This window comes from Aricia agestis, chromosome 22 (assembly GCF_905147365.1).
Source record: "Aricia agestis chromosome 22, ilAriAges1.1, whole genome shotgun sequence".
NCBI lineage: Eukaryota > Metazoa > Arthropoda > Insecta > Lepidoptera > Lycaenidae > Aricia > Aricia agestis.
This window is the reverse complement of record NC_056427.1, coordinates 1,094,323-1,120,974: the sequence shown is the minus strand read 5'-3', so window position 1 is coordinate 1,120,974 and position 26,652 is coordinate 1,094,323. Positions and strand designations below refer to the sequence as shown.

Genomic DNA, 26,652 nt, shown 5'->3' with positions numbered 1-26,652 from the left:
GGACAGTACTAGTAATTGGACAGAGCATAAAAACACAATATTTATTAAGGTTGTTTTAAAAACTGTCTGTTTTTAAAGTAATAGAACGCCTGATTTTTTAAGAAAAACGGGTACTTTTTAAAGCAACCTTAATAAATATAATTATTGTTTTTGTGCTCTGTCCAATGACTAGTACTGTCCAATCACTAGTCATGTTCACCCTACTACAATATAATATTTCCGAGGGACTGGCCTGGCGGATTGTTAAAATGTTGTATTACATTTATCGAGTTATTAAGGAAAAACTAATTTGGCGATGATTCCGCGTCGTCCTTTTTCACTTGGCTTATGAAAGACGGGCGTGAGTGTGAAGGGAGAAGGACGATGTTTGATTTTTTGCCTAACGCACTTGGGAGTGCTCGGGTGGTGCGGATTGTGAGATGCTAGTGTAACACCTAAAACACCGGTTTCAATGACGGTGGTTAACCAGGCGAGCTACGCAGAAGTAAATTTTATAATGCCCACTGCTAAAGTATGTGCACAGTACACACGAGGGCTCTATTTTTTAATGTTAAACTTATTATTTGTTTTCATAATATCCATGGTCGCTACACCACGTCAGTCTTGCCCCGTAGTTAAGTTCTCAAGGATTTGAAATTTTATTACTCTAACTGCCGCATTCAGAGTGAAACATTAATTACTTAAATGTAATTAAAGTTTTGACATATAATCATACATTATCTGTCAAACTCTTCGTTAAATTAAAGGTTAATCATAGTTAAATGTCTCTGAGTACGGCGGTGAGTGTAACTCTGTTATTTAACTTCTTTTTTGTAAACAATAAAAGCCCGCACTTAGGGTGGGTTGCAGCAACTTATTCAACTAAACTATAACAAAATGTCAAATGAACTGTCAAATCTCTAGTTAAACCATAAAGTTAATATACCTAGCGGAATAGAGCAACAATCTCGAGCTGTCAAACGAAACCGAAATTGGTTTCATCTGTGTGTAAAAATATGTGTACGTATACACTTACACAAGCATGATTGAACATGATGTCTATGAGATTAAATTGTCAACGTGCGGCACGTGCCGACTGGACGTCAAAAAAAGAGTGCTGCTGTCACGTCTCTTTTTACCACGCAGTGTTACTGATAGTGACATCTCTCTTGCTCAGGCCTTTGTTTATCTAATCCGCTAGGTATATTAACTTTATGGGTTAAAGTCAATAATGGACGCCATTTTTGACGATAAACCTTCACTAGAACAACGCCTCTGGTGCAACCTACCCTAAGCATTTTATGACCCAGAACATAACAACGCACTTGAAATGCCCCTGGTAAATTTGACTGTATCATGTATGTAAAATATTTGTAAATATGTATAAGAATTTTATAAATAAGCTAATGTAAAATGTGTAAATTATTTTAGTGTTAATATATTAACTACCTACCTTAAATATATTAAGGTTGTGTATTTTTTGTAAAATATTTATATTGTTTAATCTTGGTTTTTAAAATGTGTAAATAAACTAGTTTTTTATAATACCTACCATGAATTTATCATTAAAGAGATGTAGTATTCGCCGGCCCCTAGACGAGCAATTTATTGCGCAATATCAGTAGTGCGTAATATTATTGACCGTCTAGGGTTGATATTGAACATCGCGCATCTTCAATCGAAAGGTACAGGTTGGAAGCCGGCTACAATATGAAGCGGCAGCAGACAACGTGACACTACTGGTTTCTATGTATTTCTATGAATCAGGGCTCGGAAACCTGGTTAATCTTCGCGATCCTGTTCGTTACAAGCGCCATACATTTCCAAAAGATCGTTTTCATTTCGATTCCGCTCTGAACGGACCGAAATTATTTCTGGTTTGTTCTAAGAGCAAAATGAAATTGCTTACTGCTCAAAATACCGGTTAGAACCGTTCGCGGTTTTGTTCGCCCCGCCCACTCACACACACCACGACCATCACACATTGTCCACCCATAAACAAGTTATGGCCTATTGGCTATTAGATGGTGCACTAGAAAGGGATAGAAGATATCACTGCACTAGTTACTTTCCGCGAAATTTTTTAACCAGGATAATTTCAGAGGCAATACCGCTCGCATCTCTATTTCGCTCCGAACGAACACTTATCCAAAAACCTGGTTAAAGAGCGTTTTAACCTGGTTAAAAAAATACTGGTTACGACCCGTGCTATGAATGTGTCGCTACTTGCGGAGGGTATATAGTAGAAATACACACAAACCAGTAGTGTCGCTGCGACACGTCGTCTGCGGTTGCTTCATGTCGTCCCGCGTCCGCTGTCAACCTGCAGCTTAATTATCAAAGAAACTGTTCAAAAAAATTGAATCGTGATATTGACAATGAAATTGCTCGATCTGAGGATCGGGGAGCTGACCCCCCCCCCCCCCCTGGATCATGTTGACGTCCCTACTAAGTATATTATCTAGTACTCATGTATAAAAATTAAAAATAATAAAACGAATTTTTGTCATTTGTTTGCAATTCAATATTTTTATAACTAAAAATTATTAATTTTTTATTCTTTATAAGCACCTAGCTTTAAAAAAAATCTGATTTGCCCCCCCCCCCCCCCTGGCACAGAATCTGCGTAATTTGTCCCCCCCCCTGGCCCAGAACCTGGGTACGCCCATGTGCATTGCCGTAATTATGCGTGTAGGGATTGGCGTATATCGTGCTTATACAACACTGTAACAAAACTAAGTGATAACACTTAAGGGAGTGTATGTGACCCTTGTATAGAATTCACTGTGAAAGTAGCAGCGCTGAATGAACAAATTGTTTTGTGACTTGTATGGTGAAGTGGATACTAAGTCTTATTAAGAATATTATATGTATGTTATACATATAATATTCTTAATAAGACTTAGTTATCGGCGACGTGACTCGCGCTTCATTCCGGAGTCTTCCTAGGAATCTTCGGGGAAAATAAATTTAAATATTAATTATTTGAGAGGGGCTGCCATACAAAAAACACTACTTTTGCCTACTTTCGCTCGATAGCGGTACGGAACCCTTCATGCGCGAGTCCGACTCGCACTTGGTCGAATTTTTGTAACTAACTGAATACTATCAAAAAAGACTGATTGATTATAGTCTCATTCAGATATATTTACTTACAAACAACTATGTATCAAAATAGAATATAGAAGAATACTAAAATAATACTAAGCGATAATAATAAGCGAAGAAGTATTCTAATAAAAATTACTCAAATAATTAATTATTGTAGTTTACTTTTATAGCATGTCCCTTCTTTTATATTTAAACAAACTATTGAGATCCGAAAATAACGGAAAATCCAATTTTTCATTTTTCTTGTGACTACCCCCAATATTTTGTTTCAATTCTTGTGAATTGACAATTTAATAGGGGTAGCCTATTTGTTGTCTCATTTTTTTTTTTAAAAATAATAGTTATGTAAACATGTTATCTAACCGTATTCTTCCACATTTCTGTTTTCCTTATGTTTAGTTTTAGTAACTGATTGTATATTTTAATGTGAGCAATAAAGAATCTATCAATCAATCAATCATAATTTAATCATTTTTCTTGTCTGAAAATATACATGTAAATTAGAGTAAAACGATATTTCAAAATATCTTTTATTCAATAAGAAAAAATATTTACAAAAAGAGTATCGTAAAATCGTGCCGATATAAGAACGTTAAATTTTTCAAATATTTTAGATAACTTTTTGAAAAAATGTATCTTTATGTAACAGTTTTCATTATTGCTTAGAATTTTCCATTTGTATATTAAACATGTAGAATAAAACTAAATAACAAAATGTACATTTATAAATTATGAACAAAATATTTTATTTTGTACTTTAAAAGTAAAACAATAAAAGTTTACTGAGAAGAAAACCTACCTTATTTTTTATAAATAATGCGTATTAAAATAATAATTTATCAGAAGTAAAAAATTTACAATATTTTAGCGAAGACTTGAAAGATGTTCCCAGTGTGTTGATGTGATGTCTGAAAAAAAGTTTACTGTTCATTTAAAAAGTATTGTTACGTGCTAGGGTTCGAAGATTTGGAGAGAAAGACCTGGTGACTCTCTTGAAGACTTTATTAACACTGCACTAAACACTAGGTCACAACACTTAGCACTAAGTCCAAACACAAATCACTAGGTCCAATCACTAAGCACTATCACTGTCCTAGGTCGTAGCCAAGTCGCAGGTTTCACTGGTTCACTCACTATTGATCACTCCGAAATCGCCTTGATGATCGCTCAGATTGAACTGACTTGCCGGACCTGCCTGCGGCTCTTTTTATATGGCGGGACGAATTCCAGAAATTTCCCGATTCACGTAAACAAGTAAACAACCGTGGGAAATTTCTAGGCGGCTCGGGCATGTACCACAATAAAACTGCCGTCCTTGCGATAAGTGCAGTAAGTTAAATTTAATTTAGACCTTATGGACTCAGTCATAAGGTCTAAATTCAAACACGCTAACAAATAAAGGGTAAACACGTAAACAAACATTGGACCTTTTTAGAAGGTTCGAGTATGTACTTGCGCACCACGTGTCCGTATACCATGTACCGTAACACTACTCCCCTCTTAGAGATGCTCGTCCCGAGCATCATTGTTACTGCCATGGTAACGCGCCAGACGGTTCCTACGACTACTCCTGGTCTGTGGTCCCTTTACAGCAGCGCAAGTAATACATCTGTGGCACCAATCCTGCACATCATCTCTCCAATGCAACCAGAAGAATCGTTCTCGCACTTTCCTTAGCATCCTCTTGACGCCTAGATGACTCCCTGATACGCCCTCATGTATCTCGCGGAGAACATCTGGTACTCTTGCCCTTGGGACAATTATCTGAAAATAGAACTCTCTGCCGTTAGCCTTCTGCCATTTCCGGTAGAGTAGTCCGTCCTGAAGTATCAGACTGTCCCATTGCTCCCAGTACGCCTTAGTGACAGCGCCAGTGGTTGCAACCTCACTCCAGATTGGTTTTATGTCACCCCGTTTCTTCCATGTGATGATGTGCCGAAGGTCGTCATCTTTTTCTTGAGCCTTTCTCATAGCTTCATTCTCCATGTGCCCCAAATTACTTGTTCTCTTTGTTCCGCTCCGTGCCTGGGAGGTAACAGTTACCGGGGCTTTCTCCGCGTCATCCAGTACTCGCCCCTTAGTTCTGGATTCTATTCGTTCCCCGTAATTCCGGGTAGGGGACGAAACCGCTTGCTTCTTCAATTCCTCCATTTGTTCCTCGATCCTTTTTATCCTTGCCATCTGGGTCTTCTTCTGCGGACAGTTTAGCTGAAGATGGCCCCTCTCACCACACTTATAGCACATGGCTTCAAATCTTTTCCTCGTAGAAGCCTTAACTTCCTTGACTTCTTCAGAGACCTTGTAGATCTTATGGGTCTGCCGTATGTCATGGCGCACAGCCTCGACTTCCAAAGCATGCGCTAATGCTTCCTTTAACGAGGTATGGTGACCAAGTCTTACTGCAGCCCTGACCTCCAAGTCTTTGATTCCGTCGACAAATCCTTGAACAATATTTGTGTCGACCATCTTGGTGTCGGCTCCTGGATATGCTTTCCTGACGAGTTTTTCAATTTCCAACGCCCATTGTTGAAGTCCTTCTCCTGAACGTTGGACTCTGTCACGCAGTTGGGCACGGAACACGTGCTCCAGGTGTCGCTCCCCGTATCTGGATTCCAGTGCCTCCATCAGGTCTTGGAAACCATTTCCCGTATGTGGCAGTGCCTCCAGAACCGACACAGCTTGCCCTTTGAGTGCAACAGTGAGAGCGGTCAAGCATTGCTTCTCCGTCCATCCGTTTGCGGTAGCAACAGTCTGAAATTGCCGACGATAAGCGTTCCAAGAAGTAGTGCCGTCGTACGGTGGCACCTTTACTCTTGGTCCTTGCGCCACACCAGTGACTCCACTAGACACCGCAACTCCCGTAGTTTCTAGGCGCACTACTCTCTTCTGTAGTTCTGTGAATCCGGTTTTCAAATTTTCCACAACCGTCTCTAACCCAGTAACTCGTTCTTTCATTACGTCGACGTCTTTACGAAGCTTAACCACCGTGTCACTGACATCCTTTATAGCTAGAAGCGCTTTCTCTTGGAGGTCCTTTTGTTGCTCTTGTGACTCTTGCAAAGCGCCGAACCTGCGGTCTTGTGCCTCCATCATTGCCCTTTGAGAAACTTGCAAAGCCTGGATTAACTCAATTATGCTTTCCAATTGAGGAGCCATTTGAGGGGTTGCAGAAACAACGGGCGTGGCAGGATGGATGGAGGTGGTCGACGGAGCCTGAGCAGGCGGGGCCCAGTGGGCGGAGCCAGTGGGAGTGGCCTGGTGGGCGGAGCCAGTGGGCGTGGCCTGAGTGGGCGTGGCCACGGCCGAAGTGGGCGGAGCCTGAGGGGCGTGGCCAGTGGGCGTGTCCCGGTGGGCGGATCCAGTGGGCGTGGCTTCAGCCAAAGTGGGCGGAGCCTGGTGGGCGTGGCCAGTGGGCGGAGCCATGTGGGCGGGGCCAGTGGGTGGGGCCTGTCCCTCAGTGGGCAGAGCTTGGTCCCCAGTGGATGTGGCCTCCGCAACTCCTCTCTCGGAGTCAATGGCAGCAGCTCGCTGCGCCCTTGTCCTGACACTCCCCTTGAAGTCCTCTCTCGGAGTCAATGGCATCTCCAAATCGCACTTCTGACACCAGTTGTTACGTGCTAGGGTTCGAAGATTTGGAGAGAAAGACCTGGTGACTCTCTTGAAGACTTTATTAACACTGCACTAAACACTAGGTCACAACACTTAGCACTAAGTCCAAACACAAATCACTAGGTCCAATTACTAAGCACTATCACTGTCCTAGGTCGTAGCCAAGTCGCAGGTTTCACTGGTTCACTCACTATTGATCACTCCGAAATCGCCTTGATGATCGCTCAGATTGAACTGACTTGCCGGACCTGCCTGCGGCTCTTTTTATATGGCGGGACGAATTCCAGAAATTTCCCGATTCACGTAAACAAGTAAACAACCGTGGGAAATTTCTAGGCGGCTCGGGCATGTACCACAATAAAACTGCCGTCCTTGCGATAAGTGCAGTAAGTTAAATTTAATTTAGACCTTATGGACTCAGTCATAAGGTCTAAATTCAAACACGCTAACAAATAAAGGGTAAACACGTAAACAAACATTGGACCTTTTTAGAAGGTTCGAGTATGTACTTGCGCACCACGTGTCCGTATACCATGTACCGTAACAGTATATTAATGGTTGCGAACCACGCTCGAAGCACAAAATTGTTTTATTTCTCTGGTTTCTTACTTCTTGAGTCTTGACGCTACAAACGCTGGACCAATTTAGATAAAACTTGACAGAAAGATAATATTATGTTTAGTCCTAATGCTACGTATAAACGGTTTTGTTCGATCGAGCAATAATGTCGAGCAAAACCCGCGGCTCGGGATCTCGTCCACACATTCAGCATTACTCGATAGTTCTATTCTAAATCAATATATAAGTAATATATTTAATTCAATCGAGCCGGCTCGATGCGAGCCTTCGAGCTGTGAGTTTTGCGGTCCACACAGTAATTATGACACGATTTGTAGTTAAACTACCGAGCAAAACCGCATGTGAGTACTTAGCATAAAAAAGGACGTAGGATAATTTTTATTGTTGCAAAATGTACGTTTCCCCCAGTTAGACAAGGAATTTGCAAGCAACATCTCTTCACGCCTAAACTGCTGAACCGATTTAGATAAAATTTGGCAGAGAGATACTTCAAGTCTTAGGAAAGGGCATAGGATAATTTTTATCGCGGCAAAATCTACAGTTTCCAAGTCTATTGCGGGCAACATCTACTGTTAATAAAACTTATACCAACTATGAGCATTTCTCGCCGTCACAAGTAGTACCGTACAACTCGCAGGGCTCCTGTGGGGCGGGGTCACACTTGCCGCAGTACTGGATCACACTGGAACAGGTTAAGTAACGATTAAATTTAAATAATGCATAAGATAAACGTTTTGTGTATGTCTATTACTTTGGAAAAGACAAAACATTGTTTTAACTCTTTACAATAATACTCTTTGCGTTTAAACGGCTGAACAGATTCAGATGGAATTTGTTATAGAGATACTTTGAATCCTATGGAAGGAAACACATTAGAAGTTTTGTTGCGGAGAAATGTACGGTTTCCGCGCGATATACTTATACAGGGTGTAACAAATTAAGGGAATTATCCCTTAATTTGGCGTGTATAAGTCCCGTTTATAGAGTTTACTGCGAAAGTAGCCCTTGCCCATACAAATCACAAAAAAATGCTCCATCAGCGCTGCCACTTTCACAATGAACTAACTATATATACACACCCTTAAGTTTTATCCCTTATGTAAGTATTGTCAGTATGAGTAGAATCTTTAGTAGTATATTTTTTCAAACGAAATAAGAAGGCAAATGGAAAGCAACTTCCGTCGCCCATGGACACTCGCAGCATCAGAAGAGCTGCAGGTGCGTTGCCGGCCTTTTAAGGGGGAATAGGGGAGGGTAGGGAAGGGAAAAGGGTAGGGGATTTTCGCCTCCGGTAAACTCACTCACTCGGCGAAACACAGCGCAAGCGCTGTTTCGTGCCGGTTTTCTGTGAGCATGTGGTATTTCTCCGGTCGAGCCGCCCCATTCGTGCCGAAGCATGGCTCTCCCACGTCAAAAATTTCCCAGACTTTCGCACTATTTTATATTAGTAAGGAAGTACCTCCTATGTCCAACTCACCCATAATCCCCCGTCTCCATCCACCTCGCGTCGATCGCGGAAAGTCGTGCGGCCGCGCCGGCGGGCAGCCCGGCTATAAGGTCCGCCTTCACCGTCCGTAGAGCAATTATAGGACACGGGTGGAAACCTGCGATGTGTTCGGTGGTTTAAGCAGGGAAAATAGGCGATTCGTTAAGGAGTTTTAGCGCAGAAAGTTAGGAAATGTTATTCGTTCAGAAGTTTTTGCGTAGCCAATTTTTTCTTTTATATTCTTATCAGTATAGGTGTAGTTCAGCAGCACGGAAATAGGCTGATGATGATGATGACGTAGGCATTCCCACAATACATAGACATTCTCAGGTTTTGCCAGAAGAATGGTTGTGTTTTTCGACAGAATGTATGTATAGTATAGACTATACAATATATTGTTTGGCACGCTCTTTAGCTTGTCTATAGAAAATGAAACAAAATGGCGAATTTATTTCACAAAACACCGTCAGTATCAAAAATAAATAAATAGCCCCATATACCTTCCAATGCTTGCTCGAAGCTAACCCCCTCCCCCCAGTTCCGTTCTCCCAGCAGTTTTCTGTAGTTGAGGTCTCCCTTAAAGAGCGCCGCCACCGCACGTCCGACCGGCGCGGCGGTCGGCCCGCGACTGACGCGGTATATGTGAGGATATGTCCAATATGGTTCGGCCTGCGGGTAGATGGGAAATTTTGAGTACCCTCATTATAGTATGACAGTTCCTATAAACAAATTTTAGCGCAGCAAAATTGCGGGCTACATTTATTTATTTATTTATCTCAGGCATCTTGGCCCATGTTATAAATACCTTATAGACTAACATACATACAATTATACTATAAACTAACACTAACACTAAAACACTAAACACGTATTGTCTGCGACGTGGGGCGCGACGTGTTCGGAAGTCGTCCTCGGAACCTCCTGTAGACGACTCCAATCGGCCAGAACTCCTCCTTCTCGAAGGTCGGTAGATGGTGCGTCGGGACTCTCACCACAAAGGAGCTAAAATCACTTTGTTGTTTGGGACTCCAAGCGCTCGACCCTCAAGACGAAGTAGGTCTTGCTCCTGATGTAGTCCACGACCTGCTCAACCGTCGTCGATTATCCTTGCTAATATTTACTGAAGTAGTGCCGAAGTTCCGCGGCGGAAATTCCGCATGATTACGTCAGCAATGTCAAACGCATACAATATAACGCGACGGAATTTCGGCATGGTGTGTCATCGGTAATTTAAAATACATTGCAGGGGGAATCAAGCCGAACTCCCGCCGCGGAAATTCGGCATAGTAGGTTTAGTCACTTAAATAATAATATAAATAATAATAGGAATAAACTAGTATTTAAGCAACAAAGTTTCGGAAAACATCTATTTGTATCTAAATATAGACTATCCCGATTAATACACTCACCAGCATCTCAAAAGTGCCGTCTTCTAAAAACTTGGTCCACTCCGCGCCGATCTCATTCAAATCTTTAGAACTGATGATGATTGGCGACTCTCCCTCTGAAAATGAAAAGTATTATAATATTATATTCATTATTACTAGCCTAAGCAAAAGTATTTATTAAAAATGTCAAAGAATGTGTGCAGCGAGGAATGTAAAATTTGGTAGAAGAACTTTATAGTAAGTTTCATAACTTCTAATATTCTTTCTATAAACTCGAGTATATTTTTACGAGTACTGATTTCTAAAAAACAATTGTACAAATAGAGGATTTTGGCAAAAGAGACTTTAACTTTGGCATTCTCCTCTAGAGCTATAGACTTGAAATTGCAGAAACAAGTTCTATATTTAACCCAGGGTTAACTTTAAAGCAGATTGAGGTGTTACATTTTTTTTTTTATGAAATAAGGGGGCAAAAGAGCAAACGGGTCACCTAAAGGAAAGCAACTTCCGTCGCCCATGGACACTCGCAGCATCAGAAGAGCTGCAAGTGCGTTGCCGGCCTTTTAAGAGGGAATAGGGTAATAGAGGAGGGTAGGGAAGGGAATAGTTGAGGGTAGGGAAGGGACTAGGGTAGGGGTTAGGGGATTGGGCCTCCGGTAAACTCACTCACTCGGCGAAACACAGCGCAAGCGCTGTTTCACGCCGGTTTTCTGTGAGAACGTGGTATTTATCCGGTCGAGCCGGCCCATTCGTGCCGAAGCATGGCTCTCCCACGTATTAATTGGTATGTTATAGTATTAATGCATAATAAAATATGTATGTACCTGTCTTTGGCGGTACTTCTCTGTTATAGTTTGCTGTGGCACAGGAAGATATCACATATCTGTAACAAATACATAAAACCGTGTTATAGTTTTTCATCCAAATCTGTTTAGGATTTGACCGCGAAGAGGAAGCACAGACAAAAGACTCAGTTTCGCATTTATATTAATGGATTAGTAATTAGTATGTTACGGCAGTCTTGCCGCAAAATCATTCCTCTGTACTTAGCCGACTTTTAACTAGTCCAAATGAACGTTTTGATTGGTTGAACTGACAAATTATTTTAGAACCATAAAGTTATTAAGTATACACACAGATAAAGGTATACATAGCGGAATAGAGCAACAATCTCGAGCTGTCAAACGTAAATATGTGTACGTATACACTTACACAAGCATGACTGAACATGATTTCTATGAGATTAAATATACAACGTGCGGCACGTGCCGACTGGACGTCAAAAAAAGAGTGCTGTCTCTTTTTACCACGCAGTGTTACTGATAGTGACATCTCTCTTGCTCAGGCCTTTGTTTCTCTGTTCCGCTAGGTATATTAACTTTATGTTTAGAACCTACTAATGCAAAACACTCAACTATTAGCACTCTACGATTTCATAGTACAGAAAGTCCTATAGTAATTGGCATTCCTAGTCGCCTACAAAAATTGAATGTGCCAATACAATAACATAGGATGGGCCAAAAATTGGGCATGTTATGTGCAAGTTATGACTTCTTTTTAACCGACTTCCAAAAAGGAGGAGGTTATATTATGTTCGGCTGTGGATATTTTTTATCTTCTTGCATCTTTATTCTTTACAGGAAAGGTTCTTTTTTTAATTTTTACCCTTTGGGTACGGAACCCTAAATACGAATAAAACCAACGCACTTGAAATCTCTCGGTGTGACGTCGGACACGAACCACGGTAACTTCTTCACGTGAAACCGGATCTGAAAGATTAAAGCTCTTGTAAATAATTGCCGATAGTACTTTTTCGTTTTCTACAGAGAAACGCACCTAAACTCTCGTGTACGGCAAGTTGAAATTATTAACTTGTTTTATAAGTCCTAAGTAGACAGTGTAAAAAATTAAACATGTTATTAAAATCTTTTAGTTTTTTAAATATTTTAATATTGATTGTTACAGCGCCATCTATGTCATTAAAGACGAACTGATACACGCTTTATTCGCACCCATTTGGGTTCGCATCATCGCGCCTCTTCACGCCGCTGCCGGCCGCTGCCGATCCGGTGTGAATTGGCCCATAATATGATTTTAAACTTTACCTTCATTATTGTAATACATAGTATCGCTTGAAAAATCTACGGCCGCCCGTCATAATATCATAAGGGCCAATTCACACCGGATCGGCAGCGGCCGGCAGCGGCGCGAAGAGGCGCAGCGAGGCCGGCAGAGGCGGCTCGCGTCGCCGCGGGCGGCCGCTTGTGGACGCTCGCGGCCGCTAGCGGCCGCGCGCTACCTGCAGAGCGCCGCACAGTGGATCGAAAATCGAGTTTCATAGACATAGGAAATTGAATTTCCAGATGTCTTTTTTTGAGCTGAAATATGTTTTCCTAGTTGTTATTACATAATAAAATGTAAAAAGACTCATCTACGTGTAATAATAAGGGAGTAATAATTTTTTAAAGAAATTTTAGTATGGAGCCGACATGAAAAATGAGCATAATATCTCTGGAATCGCACGGTTGGCCGTTATATCCTCACACACTATTATAGTACTAATTTCTCACATTTTGGCATATTTTGTATTACGGCACCATTTGTACTTCATTTTGATTAATTAAAATCTGTCCATTGGTTCTTTATTTTGGTTAATTAAAAACTTAATTCAAATAGAAAGAAGAAAGAAATTATTATGGTGATATAATGTATCAACCCTCTCTTTTTCCAGTGTCCCCAGTAACAATTTAAAACTTCCAACTGAATTAAATTAAATTGTCTGGAACTACTTGACATATTCTATTGTTTTTTTGTTAAATGATCCGTGTTCTTTACCTTCATAAAAAAATTGTAACTCCCTTATAATTACACGTAGCTGCGTCTTTTTACATTTTATTATGTAATAACAACTAGGGGACCATATTTCAGCCCCAAAAAAATGACATCTGGAAATTCAAGTTCTTATGTCTATGATACTCGATTTTCGATCCACTGTGCACCGCGCGTCCGTCGGCGTAATAATTTTAAACTTTATTTACATACTTATAACTACTAGTATCGCTTGAAAACTTCAAAAGTGCTCGCGGCACCTCGCGACGTCTCGAGGCGCCTCGCGACGACGCGCGCGGTGCGGGAAGCCGCGAGCACTTTCCGCCGACGGACGCGCGGCGCCTCGAGCACTTTTGAAGTTTTCAAGCGATACTAGTAGTTATATGTATGTAAAAAAAGTTTAAAATTATTTCACACTAAAAGTGCTCTTCGCGCCGCTGCCGGCCGCTGCCATTCCGGTGTAGCGCGGCCCTTAGTAGGGTTTGAATTTTGTGTTGTTGATCAAAACAACGTCATCTATATTCTAAAACATGAACTTGTAAACTCCTGATTCCGACCAAGATGGGTTCGAATCTTGAGTTCTTAAAAGTAAAAAACGCCATCTATGTAATGAACGACTAACTAATAAACATAAATTTCCACCTAGATTGGCTCATAGATGGCGCTATTTTTGCTCAAACTTTTGAATACCTTTTTCACGATGTTTGTCGCTATGAGGTAATGCGCCACGCACAGATCCGTAAAAAGTTCGTAGCCAGAGTTGTCACAGATTATATCTGAAATGTATAAAGATATACGGTGGTATGAATAAAAAAATCTTAGTGAACGTTTTAACAGCTTTCTAACTAAAATGTTCACTAAAGTTAAAAACCGTCTTATAACACTCCATATGAATAAACGCTTGCTAAGCCTTCGCTAAGTAAAATACCTTTAGATGACGTTTTATAAGAATTTTTTTTTTGTAATGTTGGTAGTGTGTCAATTTATTGTATTCCACAGATTAAAAATTGTATTCAATGTGTCAAAAATAAAGAGTAAACAAAAAATAAATGTACTTTATGGATTTTATAAATCATAGAGCAAAGTAGACTTTGACATTGGCAACTCACTAAGGCCGCCATAATAAAAGAAGAAGAAGAATAATGAAAAGAAGGAGAAGATGACTAAAAATACTATTTTATTCTGTTTTACTTTTGAGGCCTACAATTGGTGCATTTGACACAATGTATCTAAGGGTCTATATAGACGGACCGCATTTCAACTGCAATCCAACCGCAAATTGCAGTTCAAGTGTAGTTTGAATGCAGTTGACACGACTGCAATAGAACTGCAAACCAAACGCGCAGTTGGATTGCAGTTCACTTGCAGTTGGCGTGCAGTCGTGTGAACTGCATACCGACTGCATCCAAACTGCACTGCTGGAGAACGGACCGTGCGGGCGGGTAGGATGGTGCAGTTTAGATGCAGTTAGTATGCAGTTCACACGACTGCACGCCAACTGCAAGTCTGCAACTGAACTGCAATCCGACTGCGCGTTTGGTTTGCAGTTCTATTGTAGGGTCTACACAGATGGACCGCATTTCAACTGCAATCCAACCGCAAATTGCAGTTCAAGTGCAGTTTGAATGCAGTTGACACGACTGCAAGACGACTGCAATAGAACTGCAAACCAAACGCGCAGTCGGATTGCAGTTCAGTTGCAGTTGGCGTGCAGTCGTGTAAACTGTATGGTTTGTAGTTCTATTGCAGTCGAATGTAGTTCTATTGTAGTTCTATTGTAATCGTGTCAACTGCATTGAAACTGCACTTGAACTGCAATTTGCGGTTGGATTGCAGTTGAAACGCGGTCCGTCTGTGTAGACCCGTAATCGTGTCAACTGGATTTAAACTGCACTTGAACTGCAATTTGCGGTTGGATTGCAGTTGAAATGCGGTCCGTCTGTAGAGACCCTTACTGATTCTTGAAATTGCAATAATGTCAGAAATCGCGATAATATTCGATATTGCGTCCATTTTCAGTCTCTTAAAATGGTCTTAAAGTAGGTCCGAGGCTTCACTAAAGTTTGCGAACTCCTATTTTACGTTTCGAGCCTAAACAACTGTTAGCAAACGTTTATTCATAACGATTATGCTTAAAATAGGTTTACAACAGGCCTATTAAACATGCGCTATTCTTTGACAGCTGTCACCTTAAAACGGTGTTAGAGCACTGTTAGAGAACCTTTATTCATAATAAATTTTACAACAGGCTTTTAAAGCTTCTAAAAACCCACGCTAAGTTTTTATTCATACGACCGTTAGTATCAAACATAGTATTAATATAAGGTATAGTTGGCTGTAACCATAAAGTTAATATACCTAGCGGAATAGAGAAACAAAGGCCTGAGCAAGCGAGATGTCACTATCAGTAACACTGCGTGGTAAAAAGAGACGTGTGATACATGACAGCAGCACTCTTTTTTTGACGTCCAGTCGGCACGTGCCGCACGTTGACAATTTAATCTCATAGAATTCATGTTCAATCATGCTTGTGTAAGTGTGTACGTACACATATTTTGACACACAGATGAAACCAATTTCGGTTTCGTTTGACAGCTGAGATTGTTGCTCTATTCCGCTAGGTTTAACTTTATGGCTGTAACTAAAGTAAACAGAGTGACAGAAGCGTAATAACTAATAACACAATTTTCTGTTTATTGTCTGTTTTAGAGGTAACAGAATACATCATATTATTTGTAAAATATCCAACATGTATTGTTACCATGAATCATTTCACTTTTTAATGGAAATGTGTGGAAGGGTGACCCGTTTGCTTGCACCCCATTCTTATAAATAAAAAATATATGAAAAAAAATCATCAATCTCACCTAAAGCTACAGTCTGTGGCATTTTAGCTGGACACGGTTCTGTCTCTGGTTGGTCTTTGGACTCATTTGCGTCTTTTGAAGCCTGAAAAGTAGACAATATTTTGGTCACAAACTTGTTACTATGGGTTTTAACTACAATTACTACTCGTATGACTACATACAACGAATTACTGTTACAATAATAATATGATTGAAAAATTATTATGATACTTAAATAAAGTTGTTTATTTAACTAATATCAGAGAATATTGGCAGGAGTCAAAATAAGAAATATTTATACATATACTCTTATATCTAACTAGTTATATACGTGGGAGAGCCATGCTTCGGCACGAATGGGCCGGCTCGACCGGAGAAATACCACGTTCTCACAGAAAACCGGCGTGAAACAGCGCTTGCGCTGTGTTTCGTCGAGTGAGTGAGTTTACCGGAGGCCCAATCCCCTACCCTATTCCCCTCTCTACCCTCCCCTATTCCCTTCCCTTCCTTACCCTATTAACCTATTCCCTCGTAAAATGCCGGCAACGCACTTGCAGCTCTTCTGATGCTGCGAGTGTCCATGGGCGACGGAAGTTGCTTTCCATCAGGTGACCCGTTTGCTCGTTTGCCCCCTTATTTCATAAAAAAAAAATTAGTATTAAAATATTATAATATATTATACTTGAATGGATAAGCTATATTTTCTTTGACTAATACTTTGGAAGTCACTGAAAGAATTCATTGTGTAATATTTTATAATAGTAAGACCGTATGTCTACTGTTTTATAATACATCTAAAATGTTGTAAAAGTTATATAATTTATACCGCCATCTTCTTTGCAACATTTCCAGCCATTCTGTCGCAACTGCATTTCGCTTTGATAGGCTGAAATTTTGTGTCTTTTAAAAATTATTTTTTTCCTTACTTCTTTGAATAAACCTTATTGTTATGTCTTAAGAATAGAGCTTTATTTTATTACTAGATGACGCCTGCAACTCCGTTGCGCCAAAATTCGTTTATCGCGCGGGAACCGTACATTTTTCGGGGATAAAAATAACCTATGCCCTTTCCCGGGGCTCAAAGTATCTCCATACCAATTTCAGCAAAATCGGTTCAGCGGTTGGGCGCGAAAAGTTTAAACAGACAGACAGGCACACTTTCGCATTTATAATATTCAGTAAGTATATATGGCCTAAGAATAATTATTGTAAGATCTACAGAACTACAAAAAAACATTTGGCGCATGGCACAAAAAAGTCCGCCATATTGTAAAATGTCAGCTGTTTGATACTCTTATCTGCCATTTCCAAATAACGGATGTTAGAACATTGATGACATCCTGAAACGGCTGGACAGATTTTAATGAAACTTTTAAAAAATGCTTTAGATTTATATTTCAGTCGATTTTAACGATAATTACTCACCTCTTGTAACGCCTTAGCGAAGCTCTCAGCTCTGCTAACTATACCGTCGTATATTTTTTCACTGTCATCAACTAATAACTGAAAAAATACACAAAAAAAACATTTTTATGAGTTAGAAATCTTTTTTTTTTACTGCATGCATAATATTACAGTCGTTGCGGGAACCGTACACATTTCCGGGATTAATTTATCCTATGTCCTTTACATATTTTCATCAAAATCACTTCAGTTCAGGAGTAAAGAGGTAACAGAGATAAACAGAAGTTCGCATTTACATTATTAGTAAGTACTAGATGTTCCGCGCGGCTTCGCCCGCGTAATTAGGGAATTTCACGGAAACCGTACATTTTTCCGCAAAAAAAATAGCCTATGTCCCTTCACGTGGTATATTCTTCATGTGTGCCAAATAACATAAAAATTGCTCCAGTAGTTCCTAAAATAATAAGCAATTTCAAATAATTTCCCCCGTTTTTTCCACACTTTCCTCTATTTATTCGCTCCTATTAGTCTTAGCGTGATAAAATATAGCCTATAGCCTTCCTCGATAAATGGGCTATGGGTCGCCCATGAACACTCGCAACATTAGAAGAGTTGCAGGTGCGTTGCCTTTTAACCTATCAACCCCCGTAAGGACACCGGTGACCACGACAACAAATGAATATAGGTCCGGAAATACTGCTGGTGACAATTCATTCCAGAGTTTACTGTGGTAAAATGTACGGTTTCCGCCGGTTTTCTCACTCACCTTGTCTTTAAGCTGCGTGGTCACAAGGAAGGGGTCTATCACGTTGGGACCATCACTCAAGCCGACTTGCTCACCGTTGGATAGCGATAGATCGCATTTGTTCGACCATAGACACACCTGAAGATCGAAAATACTACATTTAAAGATGCAATATTAAATACGAGAAAATGCGAATATAATATTATGTCTGTCTGTTATGATGTAGCTGGGCCTGTACCACGAAACCGTTTTGAGACTAAAACAATCGAACGAGAATGCCGCGTCCTGCAACAAACGATAAATGACGTTGTTAGAGCAGGACGCGGCATTCTCGTCCGATTGTTTGAGTCTCAAAACGGTTTCGTGGTACGGGCCCTGAGCCGATTTTTTTTTAAATAAATAATTTTTTTTATTGTTCAATTCTGTTACAATTTTTACAATGCGAGGAACGAATACATTTATACAAAGTTCACTGATATGGGAAAACATTGGCAGCCGTACTAGTATGAACTGTCACAGCTGCCTTTGTAGTTTACATCTCAAGGTATTTCAATTTGTAGTAGGTAGCCACACAAAGATTATAGGCTTCCCCAATATTGCCCGACTAGAATGTCACACGTGTGACTTTAGGGGAGGGGGCCAGCCCCCCCCCCCCCCCCCCCCCCATTGTTTATTTCCAAACCAACTAGCAACAGACTAGTTATAGCCACGATTAAACTACCATGGTCTTAACCAGACCAGTAGCTTAGACCCTTTCGAAAAAAAAAAAAAAAAGATTATAGGTTAACCGCTTGCAAACAGTAACTAAATAAAAACTAAAATAAAGACAGTAATAATATTTCATGCATTGAATACATTAAATTTAACTATAATTTGCGGATTTGCATGAAAATGAACGAGAAAGGACATAGAATAGTAGTTATGCTACGCTCTTTCTCAGGGCTCAATGTATCTTTTAAGGCGACGCCTTGATAATTTGGCTGTAGCGATATCGATTTTTCTCAGCAATGACTAAAGCTTCAAATTAAAGTTCATTGTCAGTATTCATCATGTCTTTGTCTTTGAATTACCCATAGCATAGCACGATTGGTCAACTTTTATAACACAGAATAATCAATCAAAAAGACCTCTGTAAAAAAAGGGATTCCTATTTTGCCAATAGAGGAGAGTGATTTAAGCTTCCAAAATTTGTACATCCAACCAATCTGGTTCAAGCATACACTTTAATTTGCCCATAGCTCATATGAAATGTATTTATGGTTTTAAAATTACGCGACAAAAATCATTTTATCGCTTACGCCCTTTCCATTGTTCGCTATTCCATTGCTTGTCCAAGCCCGGCCTCTCATAGAAAACAAGCAATCTAAAACATGTCCAACACGGTTTTTTGCTTTAACGCGGCGTCACCTTAAATACGAAGCTAAATCGATTCATCGGTTCAAACGTGGCGAACGGACAGACAGAGAGACAGACATACACACTTTCGCATTTATGAGATCGTATAGATATTGTTAATTGTTATCTAGTATCGAGTAGGGGATTTATGTTGTCTGTGTTCCCCGATAAGTTCCGCTGGTTTGTCGCTAGATGGCACTATGTGTCGTAAGTTCGTAACAATAAGAGTATACATAATAACATAAAAAGTTGATTATAGCGCTGCAGCCTTCAATTTTTGCGGGATCCCTCAGGGGGTCGCGACCCATAGGTTGAAAAACACTGATCTATGTAAATGTTACGTTATGTTACTTTTGTCTAAGAGTTTATAGTCCAAGAGCATACCTTCAATAAAGCCACAAAGTTCGCCTTCCTTTTGCTTTGATCTTCATCTTTTATCATTTCTCTCAGCCTCTCCGCGACTATACACATCAGTTCCACGCTGTTTTGGAAAGACTGGTCCTTTTGTTCGGCGAAATAGTCGAAGTTTTTGAGATTTTTACTGGAAAATTTAAAAAATAGTAAGTTCTTTTGAGTTCTTTTGAGAAATAAATGTCTTAAACCACTTATAGCTTAGGACCGAATCACACCGGAATGGCAGCGCAGCTGCGAGCATTTTCAGTGTCATATGATTTTAAACTTTAACTTCATTACTGTAATACATAGTATCGCTTGAGAAACTTGGAATGTCTCGCGTCCGCCGGCGGCTGCCAATTCTCAAGCGATACTATGTATTACAATAATGAAGATAAAGTCTAAAATCATATGACACTGAAAATTCTACATCTACATTTTCACACCGGAATGGCAGTTTTTTCAGTGAAAACACTGAAAAAACTGCCATTCCGGTGTGATTCGACCCTTAAAAGTAATAAGCTATTGTCGGCTATTTGTCGGTTCTTTTTGCCGGGTTCATTCACGAACCGGTGGTATGCACCAATATATATTTAAACGTTCAGAAAAAAATGTAAAAAAAGTAAAAAAACACTCTGCATAAAATATTTTTGATTTTATTTTGGGGGGTGGGGTTTAATTTTATACCGTTGGAATTTCGACTTTATTGAAATTACCGTTCAAATTGCAACCAATTATAAACTTGGACTCCAAAGCCGGGACAACCATTTAACCCTTTAACCGCCGAGCTTAAAATCAATTGTCGTGCTAGAGGCGCCGGCACCATAAATCTAAAAATTTATACCTACAACAAATAGTGATGTGCAATACTTATCTTTTTCGATGTCGATAATTTATTTCTTAATTTATAATATTTTATATAAAGTATAAACTGATATCTAGTATTTGAATCCATAATGTTGTTAGTAAATATACAACGCTGGCAAAAACATTAGATAAAAACAGCTTGAATAGTGAAGTGACATAATTCCCGATATTTGTTATTACATTTTAAATAATATTCATTTCATAGTTTCCACGGATTAAATAATTGAGTTGTTTAAATATATAAGCTACTACAAATATAGATTTTTCAATAGTAGATCGATATCCCATCCCCTTTACACGCAAACAATTTCATCTAAATGTCGTAGCAGACAGACAGATAGGAAAGCGTTACTTTGTAGTTTATTGTAATTTTATTTCTCATTTAAGTATCCACTACAATCACATTTATCGATAGCATCATCATAAGCACAACACTAGTGGAAAATTCTAGAAGGCGGCACTCGCTTATGACGTCAGAAGCGGTCGTCTTTTTCCGACCGTGGCGCAGGGCGTGCTGACAACATTCATTTCTAAACATGTAGGCTAGGGATGGGAATCGTCAATTCAATCACTTAAAAATTTATACTATATTTATTATAAATTAAGTAAAACAAACACGTTTATTTGTTCAGTAACCATTGCTTTATTTGTTTTATAATAAACGAGCTTTTGCCCGCGGCTTCACTCGCGTTAAGAAGTATTACTATATACAAACTTTCATCCCCTAATTTTAACCCCTTGGGTAGAATTGATAAAAATCCTTTCTTAGCGGATGCCTACGTTAAGCTACCTGCATGCCAAATTTCAGCCTAATCCGTCTAGTGGCTTGGGCTGTGCGTTGATAGATCACCATGTCAGTCAGTCACCTTTGAGTTTTATATATTTAGATTAGTTAGTAAAAACAGAAATGTTTTAAGTTATGTGGATTTTTGTATCAGTAAATCATTGCTTATGTCCCGTCTCTACTGTCGGATTTTTCCGACTCGGGCGTTGGACATCAATACACTTCTCTAAGAATATTTTCGATAATTTATTTAACTTTAGACATTATTTTTAGGTCTTCTAATTGAGAAACTAAAGTGTAATCAATTGTAAATGATTACTTCGTTAACTATTTACTAAGTATAAACATTATTTTAATATAATACAGTGCTATCAAACAAAAAAGGCAGATTAACCGAGTAGTGGTACTGGTCGTATCCGACCTTGGCGAAATGGGCACGAAAATATTTGTCGGATTATTCCGACCTTGGCGACTAAAGGGTTAAAAGTCGACCAACATAATATATCTTTCTCTTTCACTCCCACAGCTTTATAATATATATTCTATCTCTCTCCAACTCACCTCAATTCGCATCCTTCCCATAATCGCCTGTACACATAACACTCTGAGAACACCCACAGATGTGTGAAGTATGTTTTATACTCCGAGTTGTCTAGCCAACTGAAAAAAAGAAAAAGATAATTTAGCAAGTGAGAATTAATTTTAAAAATATGTGTTGCACTCGGGGACTGCCGCGGTAAGTGTCTAAACACACTAGGCCGAAGTTACGCGGCGTATATTCCGCATGATTACGTCCGCAATGTCAAACGCATACAATATACGGACGGAACGCGACGGAATAGTGTTTCATCGGTAATTTAAAATACATTGCGGGCGTAATTATGCGGAATTTGCGCCGCGTAATTTCGGCCTAGTGTCTTTAGACACTAAAGCTATTAAATAACATTTCTTATCAACTTATGCATTTATAATTCACATACGTCTAGCCGCACGCACACAAACACCGTGCCGAAGTCTGGCTACGCCGCGCCGCTGTGCCGGTCGGAGTGGGTGGAATTTCTTGATTCTGTCGTCGCGCTCAAAGCCCGCGATGTGCCTGATGAGACACTATGTCGTCGTCCGTCAGACAGACAGACACATGTATAATATTAGTATGTATGTCACCTGTTCCACAGCGCCGCCTCAGGAGTACCAGCCTGGAGCTTCTCAAACGGCTTGTTGGTGACCAGGTCGCTCTTCAGCTTGGTGATGTGCCTGATGAGGCACACTATGTCGTCGTCCGTCAGACAGACAGACAGACAGACACATGTATAATATTAGTATGTATGTCACCTGTTCCACAGCGCCGCCTCAGGAGTACCAGCCTGGAGCTTCTCAAACGGCTTGTTGGTGACCAGGTCGCTCTTCAGCTTGATGATGTGCCTGATGAGGCACACTATGTCGTCGTCCGTCAGACAGACAGACAGACAGACACATGTATAATATTAGTATGTATGTCACCTGTTCCACAGCGCCGCCTCAGGAGTACCAGCCTGGAGCTTCTCAAACGGCTTGTTGGTGACCAGGTCGCTCTTCAGCTTGGTGATGTGCCTGATGAGGCACACTATGTCGTCGTCCGTCTGAAATTGAGAGTGAATGATCATGAAAATGTATATTCGAAAATTTATGCTTTTAGAAACAATCCTGCATATAAATGCTTTAAGATTACTGCTTTTTGAATAAGAGCGCCAAATTTTGTTTGTACGGGACAAAAACTGTCCTTGCTCCATCCAAAATGAGGGTTCCGTATTTTGCCCATTGGCTACGGAACTCTAAAATGCTTACAGCGTTATGTTCCCTCTTGATTTTAGTCCCATCTCTCGACAGTTGGTCTATCACCTTCGTCAGGATTATCGGCAGACGCTCTTTCAGAGAGTAGTACGCGAAGCTCCTGAAATGTAAATATGCTTCAGCACGTATGGGTCGGCTCGAGACTAAAAAGTCTATAAAATACGCGACTTTTGGGATTTTCGACCATTAATATGCTAAGTATATGAATAAAATTAATGCCTACGTAGTTTAAGAATGTCCCCAAAGGCAGGGCTTCCCAAACTGTGCGTCGCAACGCCCCGGGGCGTCGCGACTTTGTCCCAGGGGCGTCGCATGTCGACACAACTAAATCGAGGGAGCGTCGCGCGCATTATGTCATTCTGAACACATCCCGGCCAATATCCCCGCTTTCAGAAGCTATGCTCAGAAAAGCAAGCGCATCCTTCACATTAGCCAGCCTTGCTGGCTTTAATATCTTTCAGAAATATATTTTTTGAATTTTTATGCTTTAAATGTTTTGATATTTGGTCATTATTTCCTCATAAAAATAAAAATGTCCAAATAGTGTTTTTATGATAACCTATGTATGCTGCTTCTAAAATTGGAAAGTATTCTTAAAGTATTCAGGGACGTCGTCAAGAAGTGGCAAAGTCCCTTGGGTAGGGCGTCACAGTACAAATAAGTTTGGGAAGCCCTGCCCTAAGGTATACAAACATTAATTTATTCGTAACTTTTTTCACATACAAGTTACAAAATAATGTATGCATTTATTTAACATAAAATTTAATTAAATTGCGTGTGAATACACACAGTCTAACATGAAAAAAATTTATATAAAAATAATTCTCTCTTCTTTCTGTGTCACACTTCGCTTTCTACGGTGTACATTTGTTCCAAACTTTATCAAAATCGGTTTAGAAGTATTTATAAAACAATATTTTTATTATCTTACGTAATATACTAATGTAACACGTTTTTACTTCCTCATTGTAACTGACACGTTTTGAAATGATAAGATTTATTGGTTAAATAATAATAATTATTATCAGTCATGCATAGAATAAACAAATTATTAATTTCTTGTCTACGAGTACGATAGAGAAATTAAATGTTTATCATTCTGTACAGTCAACAAAACGATACATTTCGCCTTTACTACTGTGGGAATAGGGTCAAAAGACTTCTGGTAAAAAAAGTGCTTCCTAAATACTTAAAACAAAAGTTTCGTAAAAATTACACAATGTGAAACTTAAAATTTTCAATATTAATTATTATTGAATAATAAAATTATTAATTAATAATAAAAAATTAAAAAGGGCCGCCCGAACAGGGACTTGAACCCTGGACCCTTGGATTAAAAGTCCAATGCTCTACCGACTGAGCTATCCGGGCCATGGACGAAGGTGCGAAATTATGAATCAGCTATTACTACTTTTATGAGCTATTTAAGTGGATCGCACATAATATTTTCAATTTTGTCAGTGCCGTACGTCGTACGCGCCGCATAGTAAACGAAAGGGCCAGGCCACAGAACACACTGTGAAAATTTCGGATGTAAAGAGTGCTATACTATATGAAATTTCTGCGACATCGCATCGCGTTTCTGTGCGATGTCGTTTTTGCGTTACGACGCCGCAACGCAGTGTTGTGGCCTGGCCCAAATGCGGCGCGTACGGTGCGGACGAATGTTCAATTTCATACAACGAATTCTAAAATGCAACGCGTATGGCGTAAAAATGTGATCACCTTAAAAGTATTTACCTAAGCTTTAGAATTTAAATCAATATTTTGCTTTTTGCATTCAAGGTACCTAAATCTAGAAAAATGTTTTTTTAAGTACACCACAAATTAAATAAGTGTCTACAGGGACATTCTCAGTTCCCATCCTTTTGTCAATCATCATGATAATTATGCTCCTTTTTAGGGTTCTTAAAACAGGACCCTATTACTAAGACTTCAATGTCTGTCCGTCTGTCTATCTGTCTGTCTCCGGGGGACCTCTCATACATAAAACACAATTTTTGGCCAATTTTTGCTATATAATGGTATTGGCGGATTATTTTAATTCTGATAAACAAGGAATAAGTATGATAGTTGATGAACCATCCAAAGGTTACATCCATTTAGGTGCTATTGGTTCTTAAAAACACATTCCTTGTAATGCATTGCAAGGAATAAGCTGCGGCTTAGCTCCGGTGAAAATGCAGCCTTAGGCCTGGTCTTACAATATTTTTACAACTAAAAATTATTAATTTTTTATTATTTATAAACTCCTAGCTTATAAAAATCTGATTTGCACCCCATGGCCCAGAACCTGCATACGCCCATGGTTGCTGGATAGACTGACTCATATTTACATGTGCACAAAATATACTTTCCGGCTCATATAACGTGTGCGTAAAACGTGTGGCAATGAGATACCAATATTTTGGATTGTGCAAAAGAGATAAGCTATAGGTATGTCTATGCGCCTATACTTTAGACTTCATAAGTCAATTTTGAAAAAAAAAATACATGGTTTACTGGTTGCCCCATTTAAATAACACATAATATTCGCACATACCTCTTAAATATTCCTTGCAACTGCACATTTGGTGGTGTAGCTATATCTAAAATTAAATCATTCTTCTCATTGCGAATAAAAGGACCACCGTATATGAATTCTGGCGTAGTTGATTTACAATTTTGATGGCATTCTGTAGACTGTTTATCCTCACTCATTTTTATCACAGAAATTTTGAATAATTTAAATTAATTTGATGAGATTTTTATCAATTTCTTGTTGTGACTGCGGTTTTTAATTTTTATACAAAATTTTGACGTTTGCTGTCATATTGGTAATCACAGCTGATTTTGACAGTTTTCTTTTTCTTTGTTAGGGGTCAAAACCTGTGGTCAAAACACTCTCGTCTGAAGCCTAGCCACATTTTAGGTAAAAAATATAATTACAACGGGATAAGTAATATATTTCAGCTATAATTCTATATTAAAGATTATATGTATGAACATTTATCTTTTTGATAATGTCTCCAAATATATATTTAATGATAACAATGCTTTTTGATTTTCCTACTTGTACCAGTTGTAAATTATTGTACATAACTTGTAAGTTGTACTTACTTGTACTTATACCAGTTGTAAGTTGTTAGAATGCAAATTGCAAACAAATTCAAATTGCTATAAAGTTAACACATAATAAATAAAAACAATTCATCTGAGCTAAATTTTAAATACACTGAATATTAAACTTACATGCCATACACTCCACACATATGGACATTTTTCGGCGTAACTATTCTCATAACCGGAAGACTAGTATCGATAGGCCAGTCGTAGGCCGGCATTTTGGTTAATAACTAGACCACACAATAACTTGACTGAAAACAAAACACGTGTGAGATTTCGCGTGTTGAGTCGAAAATAAATGC

The 26,652-nt window shown here is 39.3% G+C and overlaps 1 protein-coding gene and 1 non-coding gene across 4 annotated transcripts; both read right to left on the bottom strand.

The window, feature by feature from the left end:
- Positions 1–3,714: 3,714 nt before the first annotated feature.
- On the bottom strand, positions 3,715–26,652 carry LOC121738011 (damage-control phosphatase ARMT1-like). Of its 3 annotated transcripts, none has more exons than XM_042129806.1 (16): positions 25,788–26,014; positions 23,240–23,345; positions 22,916–23,034; positions 21,977–22,075; positions 19,756–19,912; positions 17,998–18,114; positions 17,253–17,330; positions 15,849–15,930; positions 13,672–13,757; positions 11,860–11,921; positions 10,977–11,035; positions 10,174–10,268; positions 9,265–9,433; positions 8,756–8,882; positions 7,871–7,960; positions 3,715–3,998 (listed from the first exon to the last, which is right to left on the bottom strand). In XM_042129806.1, coding segments are annotated over exons 1-16 (1,605 nt in total). In that variant the 5' UTR covers positions 25,946–26,014; the 3' UTR covers positions 3,715–3,997. The 3 variants fall into 3 exon arrangements, with proteins under 3 accessions (XP_041985740.1, XP_041985742.1, XP_041985741.1); XM_042129808.1 differs by lacking the exon at positions 25,788–26,014 and adding an exon at positions 26,473–26,646 and having other exon boundaries at positions 3,717–3,998; XM_042129807.1 differs by lacking the exon at positions 25,788–26,014 and adding an exon at positions 26,477–26,652 and having other exon boundaries at positions 3,718–3,998.
- Positions 24,544–24,616, bottom strand: Trnak-uuu. Its single transcript has one exon. It is a non-coding gene; the product is annotated as a tRNA-Lys (tRNA).